The sequence below is a fragment of the Pseudorasbora parva genome, chromosome 2 (genome assembly GCF_024679245.1).
Source record: "Pseudorasbora parva isolate DD20220531a chromosome 2, ASM2467924v1, whole genome shotgun sequence".
Classification (NCBI taxonomy): Eukaryota; Metazoa; Chordata; class Actinopteri; order Cypriniformes; family Gobionidae; genus Pseudorasbora; species Pseudorasbora parva.
In genome coordinates, this window is record NC_090173.1 from 61,485,267 (window position 1) to 61,503,119 (window position 17,853).

Below are 17,853 nucleotides of genomic sequence, written 5' to 3' on the forward strand. Positions count from 1 at the left end.
TGCCGGAGTGAAGAGATGCTCTTTGCTCCGAAGCAGAAACATAATGCGATTCATGCCAGCTACTTCCTTATATACCCATGTGGGTAGGCGGAGTTACGCATGCAAATTTCGCATGCCCATGGCATTGGCACTGCCATTGGGCGCTTTCTAAGATCTCGAAGATGATTGGCTTCTAGGCGAAACCCCCATTCGTCAGTCACTGACGTTACGTCGGAGTGCCTGAACGAAAGGGAACAGTAATATTGTGACAATGAACACAATTTAGTACTCAGTGAATACAAATAACTGAATAATTGGTAAGGATTAACATTAGGGGTGTAACGATACACCTATGCCACGGTTTGGTTCGGTTCTGTTCTGTTCTGTTTGCCGTGGAGTCAGGATTCATGGCCAGGCACCCGCAATAATAACACTAGATTCACTTATAACTTATTAATAACAACAGAAATCAACTAAAATTAAATAAATGCCTACACTTTAGACTAGTCAGAAATAATCTACTCATTTTACCATTTACCATAATGTAAAAAAAAAAAGTTATTTTATTTTATAAAAATAAGTCAATGTCCCACTTTAGCCTATACTTAAAAAAAAACATTGTATGAATTTGATTAATACTGATGAATAAATAGGCCTATACATTAAAGCTATTAAATAGCAGTTTTTGTTAATACAATAAAGTACACCACACTAATTTAAAAATAAACAAAATAAAATGAAAATAAAGTGGCATTTTGGGGTTATGGAAACAACAGTTACCATGGTGAAAACAATACTTCATGAACTGTTAATGAAACATGAAAACTGTTCCTGATGAGCAGAATGAACATCACACCTGCATGCCTTCCCAGCTCACACACGTCGAACCAGTTATGTGATTTATTGGTACTTTACTTTTATTTCACAAATTACAAATTGACATCGTAACGTTGCATGCTCGTAGTTTCTCTTGCGCTTTAAACATGGCACGTGCTCCTCATGTGGGCGTGTAACTAAAGAGTGTGTGCTACGAGCGCAGTGTAACAGCTGACAGGACAGGAAAGCGGTTTTCTGAGGTGAGAGAGATTTTATTTCATAAAAAGCTACGAAAATGACGATGTTGCTTGGACTCCAAACTAACATTTTGCCTACCTGGATAAATAGAGAAACTGGCTCTCTTTGCCCTTGCATACAGCTTGAGCGATCGCCCAAGTCATGTGATGATGAACAAAAGTTAGTGTATATTTAGTGAATAATATTAATATAATAATTGAGTCTATTAAATTGATGTAATATAAGAAAATCAAAGCACAATTTAATTGTTAAGTTATTTTGTTTCTTTCCTATATTGTATTTGTATTTGTTATCTCTTTCATAGATGACACGTTTAAAAGATTTAATATATTCAACGTTTTATTAAATTTATTCCGTTACTTTATATTTATGTAGCCTTTAGATTACGTTGCTCACGCAATGCAAGTGGCAAAACATTTAAACATGTTATAGTCAATGTTAAAATCACAAACAATAGATTAAAAAATAGTCTTCTATTTTTAATAATTTTTTTAATTTTCTTACAAGAAATCCAGCAGGTTATAAAGAACTGTTTTTCACCTCCAAGAAAGGAGGAAGGAGTGCTATAGCATATAGATATATCCATATAGATATATCCATAATGTCTTCTTATAAAATAGCCTCAGTGCGGAAACTATCGCCGCACTGCTGTATACGCACCGCTCCTGGAACGGTTCGCCGGACCGCGTCCGCATGCAGTGTGAAAGCTGTAATTCGATAACGTGGGTACAGATGTGTGAAACGGGCATCACTTGCAGCAGCGCTCCTTTCTAAATGCTCTGAAATCTGCCACAGTTTACACCAATGCAGCGAGACTGTTCGGTGCATCATCTTGATAGTGTAATGATAAACAGGACGGAAGCAATTGCAATGCAAAAGACAATGTTTATTGAACAGATACTCAGTAAGGTAATGGAAGATCGTTGCACAGATCCTTCTGTGATGAAGCGGTAGAGCGGGAACACAGACAGCAGGAGATCGTGACGCAGGGACTGAGATGGGATCCTGATGACTGTGTGCAAAGTGAGGGTAAGTCCGTGGTGAGTTCGACGATAGAAGAGTCCAGAGTCCGGTACACAGGAAACACGAGGAACATGGAACAGGCACGCGACACGGGGAACTCAAACAACGATCTGACAACATGGAGAGGGAGAGTCGAGAAGACATTAAGTAGGCTGTGATGATCATGAACAGCTGCCGCTGATCAGGCTAACCAGTGACCACGCCCCTCAGAACAAACAACGTAACGAGACACACCCACACAACATACACCTGCACCACATACACACACACACACACACACAACCACACAAGACTAGAATGAGACAGCGGATTTACCAACCGTGACAGATAGGACAACAACTCTTTGTACTTCTGTCCAACTTCTAACTTTTCGGCTATTTTTAATAGATGGATATATATATAATTTGTTGCGTCTAAATATGAATGAGGATACTGTTATTGATAAATCTAATTGTTATTGTTCTTTTTCATTTAGGGGGGCTTTTTGGCGAAGCTTCATCCCCCCTAAAATAAGCCTAACCACGTCCTTGGCTTAGAGTCAAGAGTACATCACTGATCATTATTTGCGTGAAAATGTTTTCTCAGAACACAAGTTCTACTATTTAGAGCACAATTTAAAGCAGAATTATCATGCACCAATCAATCATCTCTAGTTAAAACATTGAACTCTTTTCCTGTGGCATACTAAGTTTTGCCATGAATGAGTGTGACATATTTAATCTAGATGTGTATAAGATGTAAAACACAGTTTAAATCATTCAGTTTACTTCATTACTTTGCTCACTCCTGTAAAATACTGTGTACACAGTCTAGAGTGTCCGTAGGGTGTGCACAGATATACACCTAGTTTGTTTTTTATAAATCTCTATATCTTTTGTGTGTACTCAATGTTTATACACCCGGCCCCGGATTATAAACCCTACCTAATTTTTTTTTAATTATTTATCTATGAAAAGTGCTATACAAATACATTTTACTTACTTACCAAATAAACACATTGATATCACTGTTTGTTCTGTTCTCTACACAGGCTATGTGGATGTCATCTCACTGCTCAGTCTTGTGAGAGTTTGTCTTCAGCTCTACAATCCTCAAACTCTGTCCTGAGAGAACTGGACCTGAGTATGAATGACCTGCAGGATTCTGGAGTGAAGCTTCTTTCTGATGGACTGAAGAGAAACTGTAAACTGGAGATACTGAGGTTTGAGTTTCAAATGCTAGCAATGTTTTTTTTTTCCATTAAGTTAATGGAATACTTCACTGCTTTTCCATATTGTATCACACATATCACGAAATTTTATTTTATGTCACCACAAGTATGGTGACATAAAATAAAACGTGGCGCTTTTCTAAGGGAATTAAAAAGGAGAACTATAATGAGTGGCGGAATAGCACTTCTGAGAGTACTTCGACTCGGCACAGTAAAAAGTCCCGGCTGAAACATCTCCCACTATTGACAGAAATGAGAGAGGGAGGGGGAGATGTGAGGGAGGATGTTTCAGCCGGGACTTTTTACTGCGCCAAGTCAAAGTACTCTCAGAAGTGCTATTCCGTATAGTTCTGCTTTTTAATCTGCTTAGAAAAGCGGCACGTTTTATTTTATGTCGCTGACGACACCCAGCTCTACTTAGCACTGTCACCTAATGACTACAGCCCCATTGACTCCCTGTGCAAATGCATTGATGAAGTTAACAACTGGATGTGCCAAAACTATCTTCAGTTAAACAAAGACAAAACCGAAATCACTACATTTGGAAACAAAGATGAAATTCTCAAGGTGAACGCATATCTTGAGGCTAAAGGCCTGATAACAAAAAATCAAGTCAGGAATCTTGGAGTGATTTTACAGTCAGACCTGAGTTTCAGTAGTCATGTCAAAGCAATAACTAAATCAGCATACTATCATCTGAAAAATATTGCAAGGATTAGATGTTTTGTTTCCAGGCAAGACTTAGAGAAACTGGTTCACGCTTTCATCACCAGTAGGGTGGACTATTGTAATGGCCTTCTCACCGGCCTTCCCAAAAAGACCATTAGACAGCTGCAGCTCATACAGAACGCTGAGCAGAACCAGAAAATATGACCATATCACACCAGTCCTCAGGTCTTTACACTGGCTTCCAGTTACATTTAGGATCGATTTTAAAGTACTACTACTTGTTTATAAATCACTCAATGAGCTAGGACCTCAATACATCGCAGATATGCTGATTAAATACAAACCCAACAGATCACTCAGATCAGCAGGATCAAGTCAGTTAGAAATACCAATAGTTCACTCAAAGCAAGGAGAGTCTGCTTTTAGCTATTATGCCAGCTGTAGTTGGAACCAGCTTTCCTGAACAGATCAGATGTTCTCCAACAGTAGCCACATTCAAATCCAGACTCAAAAAACTCAGCTGAGCATTTACTGAATGAGCTCTGAGCACTGTATGTCCGACTGATCGCACCCTATCTTATCTCTTTATTCTTTTTATAATTGGTTTAGTTTACCTTTGTTCTTATCTTTGGTTATTGTTATTTTATATGTTCTTTTGAGTTAAATATGATGAGTGAAAACTGGGTTTGATGGAAATAGTAAGTTTGACAATAAGGTTTGAGTATGTGTAAATCTGTGGAGGGTATGATGAGTGAGAATGGGTTTAACAAGAAGGTTACTGAGTAAAAATCAGGGAAGATCGATTAAAATGGATGTTATGAACGTGTTTGAGAAAGAAATGAATGAGAGGTGTTCTAATAAAGATGGTACATGTATGTAGGCTGTAAACTGAAGAATGTTTTATTTTTATATCAGACCATTATTGTGGATCTGACCATTTTATTTTATCTTGTTATTATTATTTTTTATTATTATTATCTTTACAACTGTTTTAACTATGCTTGTTTTTAAATTTTTATTCCTCCATATGGTACTCTTTTTTCTCATGCATTTGTTACCACTGTTTTAATTAATTTCTATGTAAAGCACTTTGAATTTGCCATTGGGTATGAAATGTACTATACAAATAAACTTGCCTTGCCTTGCCTTATGTCACCATACTAGGTCATTCAACTATTCGTGTAACTGTATTTGAATAGGAAAATGTGGAGGTGTTTGGTCGCTTCTAACTTGATCTCTGTTTGGTACCATAGTGAATGAACTGGGCTTAGTGGGCTAAGCTAAATGCTATCAGAATGTCACCGTGCGTCAGAGAGATTAACAGCACACACTGAGATGAGAGAGGTGTGTGTCAACTCGTTTTAGTTAAGGGAATAACATAGTTTAATATGAAAAAGCGGTGAAGTATGCCTTGAATTAAATCACACAACTGAAATTATTAAATATGCAATTACTGTTTTTCTTGTTCAGATTTTCCATATGTAATCTCACTGCTCAGTCTTGTGAGAGTTTGTCATCAGTTTTACAATCCTCAAACTCTGTCCTGAGAGAACTGGACCTGAGTACCAATGACCTGCAGGATTCTGGAGTGAAGCTTCTTTCTGATGGACTGAAGAGAAACTGTAAGCTGAAAATTCTGAGGTAAATGGTTTTCCTTAAAATAATTTACAAAATGCTTCCACAATACAGGTTTTCTCAATCTATTTGACATTTCTCCAAACTCAGGTCACTGTTCTCCAAACAGTTAAAACAGTGATCTGAACCATTTGTAATCGTCCTAAAAAAATGTTTATGTTGTTTTTCATTTATTTCATACAAATTACACATAATATAAATAATTTTCTCAAAACTGTGCACAAAACTTTTAAATGTTTTCATAATAGTTCATACAGCCTAGGGCTGAACGATTAATTGCACTTTCAATAATGTTGCGATTATGACAAATTATTTATTGATTATGATAAAACAACATTTTGTAACTGCAAAGGCTGTGATTACAGTCTTGTCACGTGACATGCGAGACTAAAGCAGTCGGCAGAAGAAGCATCAACAGGCCTGGCTTAAAGGGGTGATGAACTGAGAAATCAACTATCCCTTGAGCCTTTGATATATAAATGATCATGGTAATATAAGAATATCATGTAAGTTTCAGAGTAGAAAACTCCTTGTTAGTAAGAAAAGCTTTTATAGACACCAGGGCTAGAAAACGAGGCTCTCAAATCAATGATGTATTAGAAGGGGGAAACTCCGCCTCTACAGATAAATGTGTACGCCCACTGTTTTTGTAGCCCCGCCCACATGCTAATGCTGTGCTTCTACATTGGATCCGACAGAAATGGTGCAACACACTTATGTAAGTAAAACATGTTTTTTTAACATGTTTTCTTTTTATATGTGATAGTATTGCATTGTTACAGATCGTATTAATTATGTGTACGTGTCTGGCAGAAAAATACCACACTGTCACAGGCTGGATAATCCTTTATTTTTGTTGGTTTATTGCGATTCAGGATCAGAACAGATCAGATTGGCTGTGTTTTCCAGACAAAAAACTTAAGCACATCGGCAGGCCGGTGAATCTTAACTGGTGAAATAACATTAATTTCATGATCTGCGTTGTTAATGTTCACTCTCTTGACTTGATATTTGAAGAGCGCTCGGACGGGTCAAAGTAATACAAAATTTAAAAAAATCGTGGGTGGATGCTGTGAGAGAATCATTCCGATTTTTGAATGTAAAAACCACACAAACATCATTAGTTGACCTTGGACAACAGTATAAGTAAATTTAAAAAGGCCAGTTCATGACACCTGTAAAGGAAAGAACAGTTTGTGTTTAATGGATCTAATATTGTGTTAGTCATACTATACAATAGATTTGGGAGAAAATATTATCTCTCCAATGATTCTGGACTGATTCGGTGCTTAGATTTAAACAGCAGGTGCATGATGGCACTGCATGTGTGTTTTAGAAACGGCCCTATTCCGCTTGCTTAAGTTACACACACACACACACACACACACACACACACACACACACACACACACACACACACACACACACACACAGACACACACACACACTCACTCTCTCTCACACACACACACACACACACGCACACACCACTCAAGCCATCAAATAGTATTTCAAGTTTGGAAAGGTTGAAGCGAATTACAATGAGAATTGCGGGCTTCATCGCACAGGATATATGCACTGTGAGAAACTTTGCATTATGTTATGCTTACAGTATGTTCTTGCCCGCTGGTATTTTCCTTAAAAATGCTCTACAAAGTCTTAATTTATGTCATAAGGGATTCAGTGTGCTTTATATATTAAAAATAGTAAACTCATTGATAGAAGGCTTTCGGTTTCAAATTCACACTTTGTGAATAGTGTATGCTCAAAATGCTTTTATGCCGCAAAATTTAGGCAAACAGTCAGTAATGAATTAAACAGACAGGGCACACCAGATCTTACATTTTAAAGGAGGTCTGTGCATTAGTGTGAATGCATATCTCCTGCTGTATGAACAAGCAACAGTAAAGCTGAGTTAGAGAAAAATCACTCACAGTTCAGATACTCTTAAAATCTGAAAGCGCTCTTTGTTCATTGCTTGTAATACGTTTTTTGTTCCTCTTTATTATTTACCAGCTTTTATGTTTTGCAGATAAATTATATATTTACATTTATAAACATGCAATTGTTTTCTTTTTTTGTCGTGTTGTTATTTTAAAAAGTACTTCTAATTGCATATATAATTAAACAAAATATTTAAAGTTTTATTAATATGATTTATTTACCCCAGACCCCCAGAATCGGATCGTGAGGTTTGTGCCTAAAGATTCCCACCATTAATATAACATGATTTATTGTTGAAAAATACAGACGATAAAGAGCTTTAAAAAAAGCAATTCGCAATTAGATTATTTTCCAAATCAATTAGCCCTAAAACCGCCAACCAAAACTTTAATATATCAGGAAAAACAATAGCAGCTCTTTAACTATAGAATGGAATGTATATAAAGAGCAAAACAAAGAATAAGAATAAGAATATTGCAAGAAATAGGGAAAGGAAAGAGGTGTAATTGTACAAGTAGTAGAGTTGGGTAAGACTGGGTCTTACCCAAGACATGGGTAAGACTGCCGACCTGACTGCTGTCCAGAAGGCCATCATTGACACCCTCAAGCTAGAGGGGAAGACACAGAAAGACATTTCTGAACGAATAGGCTGTTCCCAGAGTTCCCAGAGGAAATGGTGTAATGAGAGGGAGAAGAAAACAGTGGAACAGTTAGAAATAGATTAGGGGAGAAGAGGGTGTAAGAAAAGTGGAGGAGAGGGAGAAGTGATTCATAGAGTAGAAGAGGAGATGTAGATGGTACAGATACATTTCAAATGAAGTCAAAATTACCCTATTTTATATTATTAGAAACCATAACCTCTCCTTTAGAGAAGATGGGAAGCAGATTTAAAGAGTTAAATATGTTTGTTTGTAGTGCACATTTGTAGTACTCTTGAACAACTTCTGTTCTGTAAATTTCTTTAAAAAAATCTGAATTAAAGTTTATTCAGTTTATTTCCAATGGAACAGTGTTAATGCTCATGGTGGTCCAGAACAACACCACCAGTCACAAAGAAAGAAACCTGAAGAGATGTTGAGACAGAAGCTTGTCAAACATGGATTCAACATTCATAGATCCTCCCCATTTTTAAAATAAATATATATATTATACAGGTCCTTCTCAAAAATTAGCATATTGTGATAAAGTTAATTATTTTCCATAATGTAATGATAAAAATTAAACTTTCATATATTTTAGATTCATTGCACACCAGCTGAAATATTTCAGGTCTTTTATTGTTTTAATACTGATGATTTTGGCATACAGCTCATGAAAACCCCAAATTCCTATCTCAAAAAATTAGCATATCATGAAAAGGTTCTCTAAACGAGCTATTAACCTAATCATCTGAATCAACTAATTAACTCTAAACACCTGCAAAAGATTCCTGAGGCTTTTAAAAACTCCCAGCCTGGTTCATCACTCAAAACCGCAATCATGGATCAGACTGCCGACCTGACTGCTGTCCAGAAGGCCATCATTGACACCCTCAAGCGAGAGGGGAAGACACAGAAAGACATTTCTGAACGAATAGGCTGTTCCCAGAGTGCTGTATCAAGGCACCTCAGTGGGAAGTCTGTGGGAAGGAAAAAGTGTGGCAAAAAACGCTGCACAACGAGAAGAGGTGAGCGGACCCTGAGGAAGATTGTGGAGAAGGACCGATTCCAGACCTTGGGGGACCTGCGGAAGCAGTGGACTGAGTCTGGAGGAGAAACATCCAGAGCCACCGCGCACAGGCGTGAGCAGGAAATGAGCTACAGGTGCTGCATTCCCCAGGTCAAGACACATTTGGGCTACAGAGAAGCAGCACTGGACTGTTGCTCAGTGGTCCAAAGTACTTTTTTTCAGATGAAAGCAAATTTTGCATGTCATTGGGAAATCAAGGTGCCAGAGTCTGGAGGAAGACTGGGGAGAAGGAAATGCCCAAATGCCTGAAGTCCAGTGTCAAGTCCCCACAGTCAGTGATGGTCTGGGGTGCCATGTCAGCTGCTGGTGTTGGTCCACTGTGTTTTATCAAGGTATTACTGTGCTCAATTGGCCGCATTGAAGCAGTCATTTCTGCAAAAGGATTCCCAACCAAGTATTGGTCGGGAATAACTGAACTTAACTGAACATCAAATAATTATAATAACAACTGAACATCAAATAATTATGTTCAGTTATGCTGTAATTCCATAACTGAACATAATTATTTTAAGGTTGACTTTTTTTGAATTAAAAACACTTTTCTTTTATTGGTCGGATGAAATATGCTAAATTTTTTGAGAATTTTGGGTTTTCATGAGCTGTGTGCCAAAATCATCAGTATTAAAACAATAAAAGACCTGAAATATTTCAGTTGGTGTGCAATGAATCTGAAAGTTTAATTCTTATCATTACATTATGGAAAATAATGAACTTTATCACAATATGCTAATTTATTTAGAAGGACCTGTGTGTCTATATATATATATATATATATATATATATATATATATATATATATATTAGGGGTGTAACGATTCGTTTAACAACGATTCGATTCCTGTCACGATTTGAGGTTGTCGATACGATTAAAGGATGATATTGGTTCATTTTGAATGATATGATCCGAAACGATTCAGTGACTTGAAATCAATTCAGTAACTTTTTAGCCAAAAATTTAAATCAGTGTTTTATTTCAATCAAATCGAATCGTTGTTAAAACGAATCGTTACACCCCATATATATATATTGATTTGGGCCAAATGAATACTCACAAAGTTAGACATTTAGTTTTTAAATGGATGTTTTTATACTCTTTCTTTGACTGAATTTTCAGAAGCAGTTATGTGCCTCTGTTGTCTGTGTGAGATCAAATGCCTTATTTACTTTTCATTTAAATGCAGGATATTATGTAATAATAAGCAGTGATGCCAGTAACGCGTTACTCTAATCTGACTACTTTTTTCCAGTAACGAGTAATCTGATGCGTTACTATTTCCAAACCAGTAATCAGATTAAAGTTACTTATCCAAGTCACTGTGAGTTACTATTTTAGTCATTTTCCTTAGTAAAAACCCACAGCTTATCAAAATTCTCAGCCCGAGTTTTTTATTTATTTATTGTACTTTTTACATTGTTGCAGCCATTAAAATAGTTCAGTTTTGTTTTTAATTTTAAAGTAGTTATATTTCGTTTCTTTATTAACCTAATTTAGAAAAATGTTCAGAGCAATTTTTTGTTTGTTAAATTAAAGTTTATATAGGCAAGACAATTCAAGAGTTGGTTTGAGAGACTAGGCTATTAAACATGCGGTTAACTCACTGGGTCACATAAAAAAATTAAAACTTTAATTTAACAAACAGAAAATTGCTCTAAACATTTTTCTAAATGAACTTAATAAAGAAACGAAACGAAATATAACTCCTTTGACATTAAAAACAAAGTAGGCTAGTTTTTATACCACCACAAAGGCATTTCTGACGAGCTGAGGCAGGCTGATAGATTAGCCTACTGCTCGCAACGGCGCTCAAAAAAAACGAAACCGGCTACACAATCTAAAGAAGAAAAGAAAAAAAAAGAAAGTACATGCAGGTTGTCTTATAGCCTACCTTACACTTCAGCAAAAATAATATAAATCCGATCTTCAATTCCCGCGGTATATGCTCATTTAACGGAGTTCACATCAAAGCAAAAGATTCCAGCATTTTATTCAGCAGCTCATTTCAAATTCAAAGATCGCAATATGAGAGAGAGCGACCTAAGCACTGGTAAGATCATTAGTCTCATTAATTTATACTGAAGATGATTGTGTTTTGTGTGACTTATTTTAAAGTTTCATTTACGGCCATATGCGTTGGCTTGCTTTACTCATTTGCAGCGATGTTGCAGTAGCACCATCATATCTATCTGACTACAACATAACGCGCTCTCACACATTTATTTTTTAATTATTTCCCAGGAGTAAAATTTACACATGTGGTTTAAACAACCAGATACATTTACATTTGTCCAGTTTCGTCTGAAATGCTTTCATGCACCTTCTGAATTGGTTTGTTTGAGTGATCGGAATCAAATACGTCTGGAAAGACTCTCGGAAGGCATTTAGGCCTAACGTTACTCCTGGTCATTTCGCAATCAGATAGACTCCTGGTCAGAGAAAATGAATGAAGGAACCAGTTGTAAAAAGGCCATAACTCTAGCAGCTGCTGAAGAAACGGACTCTTTAACCCTGCGCGAGCCATATCTTGACAGTGGCGCAAGCTATCATGGTCTCATGTTGTTTCCACCAGCACATCTTATTGTTCATTTTAATTATTAAAATAAATATAAAACGAAGGAGAAGCCTAAAAAAAGGGGCGTAAAAAAGTCGGGGCCGTCAGGCTCGGGCATAAATGCAATAAAGTGTGTTGCTAAAAACGGTCGTCATTTCTATTTTGAGGCGGCAGGGGTGTTGTCGGCAACTGCTGAATGTAACTAATAAAGTAACGTGTAATCTAACTTAGTTACTTTTAAAATCAAGTAATCTGTAAAGTAACTAAGTTACTTTTTAAAGGAGTAATCAGTAATCAGATTACTTTTTCAAAGTAACTGTGGCAACACTGATAATATGTAATACAATATGTAATAATTTACTGGAGTATAAATGTTTCTGTTGGCTTCACCTTTGTTACTTTTGTGACTGAAACAACAGAAAATAATCGCTACCACCCAAATGACGTTAGTGATGTGTTAGTGAAGTCTGACTGGCAAACTAATGTGATGTGGACTGTGTTTGTAGGTTGTCTGGCTGTATGGTGACAGAGGAAGGATGTCGTTATGTGTCTTCTGCTCTGAGGTCAAACCCATCACACCTGAGCGAGCTGGATCTGAGCTATAATTACCCAGGAGATTTAGGAGTGAAGCTGCTCAAACATCCAAACTGCAGACTGGACAAACTCAAGTATGTTAAGCAGGAAGAGTGTACAAGTGAATGAGTTCTATTTTGTTGTAGTGTACTTCCATAACTTAAAATCAAATTAACATTTATGCATTATACTAATAATACTAAAAATAAATAAGAAACATGCATAGGTGTAAAAGAGCACAGTGAAATTCTCAGTTCAATTAACACTTGCTCTGAGTCCAATCTACAGAGAGTAAAAAAGTAACACTACAACAGTGTTGAAGCTAATATGATATTAAAGGGGTGAAATGTTGTTTTTGTGAAATGCATGTAAATGTAAATGTAAATGTTTCGTGCATACTGAGCTCTCCACTGTTAAAGACTTGGATTCCCATCCTAAACATAGACAAAGTTTCAAAAACTAATGTTGGACGTTTGATGGAGTATTTCTGTGTTAAAAATACTCCTTCCGGTTTCTCACAAGTTTCGGAGAGTTTTTTTCGAGTATGGGTCGGCTTGACGTTAATAGAGCGGAAGGTCCTTGTATGGGCCGTACGGGCTCTTCTCCCGGTAGGGTGCGCGCACGCGTGACTAGAGCGAGAGAGGAAATGCATGCCCATAAACACTCCGTGCCGCGCTTCACTTTATTCCTATGGGTGACGTGGAGCGACTTCAACGCTTCAGCACAGCATTCCGGGAAGGCAGCGCTGCATTTGAACGCAGAAATGACGGGAAGCTTCACAGCATCGCTTCAGTCATGTCGCAAAGTGGATTTCCACGGTCACTGCTGTCAGGACTTTACCAAATCATACCAAAGAAGTGTGTTTTTGAGAGAGCGGTCCCAGCGATAAAGGTTCGGTCCTGCTTTGGAAGCAGCCGGTGAGTAAAACGGCTTCAAATGTCTGTGCTGTCGGCTATCGTCGCGTGAGTAAACATCAGTAAACGATACGATCGCGTGCTTCGTCATTCAAATGCGCTAACGGACTCCATTGCTGCTCTCTGTATAACGTTACACTAGTCTGACGAGCAAAACCGTTTCGCTTGCTACTGCTAATGAAGAATTTATCTTTTCCATGGCATCAAAATAATGTTGATCATTATTGAATCGACATTGATTCAACATCTTTTTGCTCATCAAAGGCTTTGTTCAGACTATCAGTCCATATGCAATTTTTGTGCATATCCTTTAACTCTGATCAGACTTTGCCAGTATGAATGGCAAAAATCACATGAACTGCAAATCCGTTTCAAGCTACATTCATTTGTGGTTTGAAATCCTATTCAAACACATTTCTGGAAATCTGTTTCAATCTGACTACTCTGATTGGATTGTCCGTGGTTTATGTGACTTTCAAACGTTACGATACATGTAAACATCAGGCGTTGTTATAGGAAACATGCTGAAAGACGCAACAGAAGCAAAGTTGTGTTGTTGCAAAATGCCGGATGAGCAGAAAATGACAATATAACGGAGACATAAAGCCGCTCTACCAGTCTCCTAAGATTCTGCCGCTGCCTCAGAAGATGCAGTAGTTCAGATGTCTACACATTTTCATGTTGTAAATAAGACAACATCTTTGTAACAAATTAGCTTAAAGGGGAAATATCAATAATTAATCATAACTCGTTACAATTAATTATGAATATTTGGATCAGTTAACCAAATCAACTTAATGTAACTGAATTGTAACTAAAACCTGAGAGAACCACCAGTTAAGACAACAAGCACCTTTGTTTGAACAAAGAGGTTTACAGATTTAACTAACTACACAGCGAATTTGTATATTGTATTGTACGTTATTTTACTTGCATTTGCCTTGAAAGGCGTTCATAAATACAGTCGCAGGAGAAAGTCTTGGTAGTTCGGTCTGATCTCGATACAGTTGCGATCGGTTCCTTCCGTGTTTAGCGAAGGAACGGCAGTGAACTTGTAGAAGTCGAAGAAAGTCCACATGGCTTGGTGTGAGTGTTGCTGGCCAGCGGTCGGATTGGAATGTCAGTGAGTGCCCTGTTCAACTCTGTCTAATGGTTGAGGGAACTTTGTGTAGGCCCTTTGAGTTCCACAGACCACACCTTTTGACTTTTGGCTTGACTAATGAGGAAGGGCTGACTCATTCGCGTTGAAATTTTGTGTTCATATGTATTCTGATAAATAAAATGAACACTGCATTCTATAAGAAAGTGATGTCAACCAAAGTGTTTGTCATCAAAGGAGGAATATTTTGATAGTAGGCACCAGCTAGATGGGCTAACATTAACTAGTAATTATATCATCAAACATGCATAACATTATAAAATAAAAAACAAAACAATATACAGACAGTAAATGATACACAAAAATGTCCTGGGGAAATGCATGTTCATGCATTTAATAGATTGTCAATGAATTAGTGGATAGAATTCCATGTCAAAACGTGTTTGAGTTTACAATTATTGCAAGCACTGAGCATTTGAGCTCAAAAATAGGTGCCTATTTTGTGTAGTTGGAAAACTACAAATAGAAAATAAAATCACATTTTAACGTGTATAAAATTACTAATTTTACATTCTGGCATTAACAGTGTGTGTTGTGTCTACTGCACTTGTCATATTACTGATTAAATGTGTATTTGCTGACACTTGTCTATGTTTTTTATAGTGTGGATCATGGAGGAGAGTTCAGGATTACAGCAGGCCTGCAGAAATGTATGTCTACACACACACTTACAGTTTTGAGTGGTCTGTTATCAGAGTTGACTGTCCAAGTTTATGTATTTCAGACATGTATGCAGTTAGCTAACAGAGTATTGATTTAAACAACATATTAAATTAGGGCAGAAACAATGATCTCATTGAAGTAATGAATACATGTTATCAAATGATTAGGATATATAGGCTCTGTCGTTTCAAAGAATAGCACAACGGCGAGCGCGTCGAAGAACGGACGAGAGACAAGGCGCGCACTACTGAGCCAAACTATAGGCTTAATGCCTAAACAACACTTGGGTGAAGATGACAGAATAAGACTACTGCACACCGTCGTTTAGATTTTTTATAGTAATACAGTAATTTAGTTCAGCTAGAGAACAGGCCGTTCAAATAAAAACGGAAGGTGTCTGTTGCATGAGCCGAAAGTGTGATCTTGAGCTGACAGATGGTCGCGGAAGATTTGGTTTCAAAGTGAAATGTAAAAGCGCCTATTAAAGGGGGTTTGTCATTGTGTTGTGTATTTCATTAAGAATAATAGGCTACTTTTAAACCAAAACTAAAATCTGCTTGGCCGCACAGAGCGCGCATTTATAACGAGCTGTCATTCACGGTGTGCGCGCACTGCCGCGTTTTCAGTTCATATGGAAGCTTAACTTTTATAGGAATTCATTGAAAGCACTCGCTTTGCATCCGCTCCCGTTATTAATGCCCAAGCGGCGGTGCGCATGTTCCTTTCGGTTAGATAGAATAGTGATTTAGCCCAGATACCGGTGATGTCATCACACTTTGATTAACCGGTGGGAAAATGTCCCCACCGTACTCATCCCTACTGTACATTCGCGAGATGGATGCGCATTGCTTAGTTTATCAGAGATAAGGACAAGAACGTAGGCTAGTCAAATGCAAATGCAGTCAAATACAACCTTTTTCTAAAACCGAAATAAACTGTCGCAACTATGTCGCAACAATAAGAAAATAAAGTTATTGTCAAAACTTAGAGATCACACAGTTCTGTTGTGACAGACCTAAGCTATTCCCAGATATTACCAGATAATCACTTTACCTCGAGTTGGATCGTCATGATTTCTTGCATTGTCTTGAGCATTAACTTTTTTGCCAATTCTCTATTGTTAACCTGGATAGCCCATGTCATTATTCTTCATCATCATATCGCCTTCTACTGGATGTGAAATGCCCTCTTCCTACATTTGAGAATGTTAAGAGCTACTTCTGAAGTTATTTTGGTGAAAGTAACTCAAAAGTAATATAGGAGTAATGTAACGCATTACAGTTCTGAGACAGTAATATTGTAATGTAATGAATTACTTTTAAATAGCAGTAGTAAGTAATCTATAATATATTACAGTTTGGAAGTAACTTGCACAACACTGGTTGTGTAGTTAATGTCACCCGCGAATGAGCACTTTTTGTATAAAAAAAAACACAGATTTGAGCATTAAACAACAATATTATCGCCTGAAAAAGTCTTCAAACTACGTTTTGTCAAACATTAACAGTAGTATTTTTTACAGAAAAGAAGTCAAGTGACCCAGTCAAAATGACTAGCAGAACCCCTTCCCATGACTCGCGAATTTGCGTCTGTTGTGTAGTGAATGTCACACGCGAATGAAGCGAATTTGACGCGCGAATGAATTCAAAATGTTCACGCGTCTACTTTGCGCGAATAGCACGATTTATTTGCGTCATTCGCGTGCGGTGTGAACGCAGCATAAAGTTGTCTGTAGATCAGAATAACTCCTCTCGAAACTTAAAGAACCAGTTGTGTCAGCATCAGCACATTTACATTTTATAAGTTTAAAATGTTTTTGACTATGTAGTAGACTATGTAGACTATGTATTTTAGGTCGTGATGGTTTTTTGATTAGTGTTTTTCTAATATTGTATGTATTTGTTAGTGCTACTGTAAACATTGTAATGTAATGTTTTAATATTGTGTGCACCTGCCCAGGGACTGCAGATGGAAACTAGCATTAAATAATTCTGGTACAAAACATATTCTCGTAAGATTAATGTATGTTGTACATTATCCCTGATAAATAAACAAATAAAATAAAATAAATAAATAAATAAATAAAAAGCTGAGAAAAAACGCGTTTTTGACAAAGTCACGCTACATCCAGAACGGATACCGTCATTACGTTAAGCCCTGCTGCAGAGGGTGTACTTTTTTGTTAAGAACTGAAATGTGTATTTATTTTTTGCATTCATTATTTGTTTATGCATGTATTTCTGTTGTTTTCAGAAGTCCAGAAATGTTATGTTTTCAGGCACTGTACACTTTGCAAGGCAGGTTCATCAGTTTTTTAAACAGACATCACAATGTGAAATCAATACTAATACTATGAACAAACACTTTTTTGCCTCTTCTGTTACACATAGGTCTAGAAGAAGATATATTGCAGATCAAATTGTCTGGCAATTATTAGAGTAGACTATTTCAGAATCACTGTATCATAGGGCTGTAACGATTCACTCGTTTTCTCGATGCATCGATTACAAATCCTGACGAGGCAGAGGCATCAATCTTGCAACATGTATTTTGGATCGTAAATCGTTAATTTCAGCCGAAACTCGATTTTAAATGCTAAGAATGGGATGAATCTCGATTCAATAACGATTCAGTGCTTTAAAATAAACATTTGATTATATCTACTACATGCGTGAATTAATAGAGACGTTGTGTTGTGACAGCTACGTCATCCGCGCCCTCACAGCTGATCAC

At 37.1% G+C, this 17,853-nt stretch overlaps 1 protein-coding gene across 1 annotated transcript in view; it reads left to right on the forward strand.

The window, feature by feature from the left end:
• LOC137049537 (uncharacterized) overlaps positions 1–17,853 on the forward strand; it is a 73,072-nt gene that overhangs the window by 38,123 nt on the left and 17,096 nt on the right. The window contains exons 10-13 of the mRNA XM_067428088.1: positions 3,107–3,277; positions 5,426–5,596; positions 12,318–12,479; positions 15,061–15,107. Of these exons, the coding sequence (XP_067284189.1) occupies positions 3,107–3,277; positions 5,426–5,596; positions 12,318–12,479; positions 15,061–15,107 (551 nt within the window). The remainder of the gene's footprint in view (positions 1–3,106; positions 3,278–5,425; positions 5,597–12,317; positions 12,480–15,060; positions 15,108–17,853) is intronic.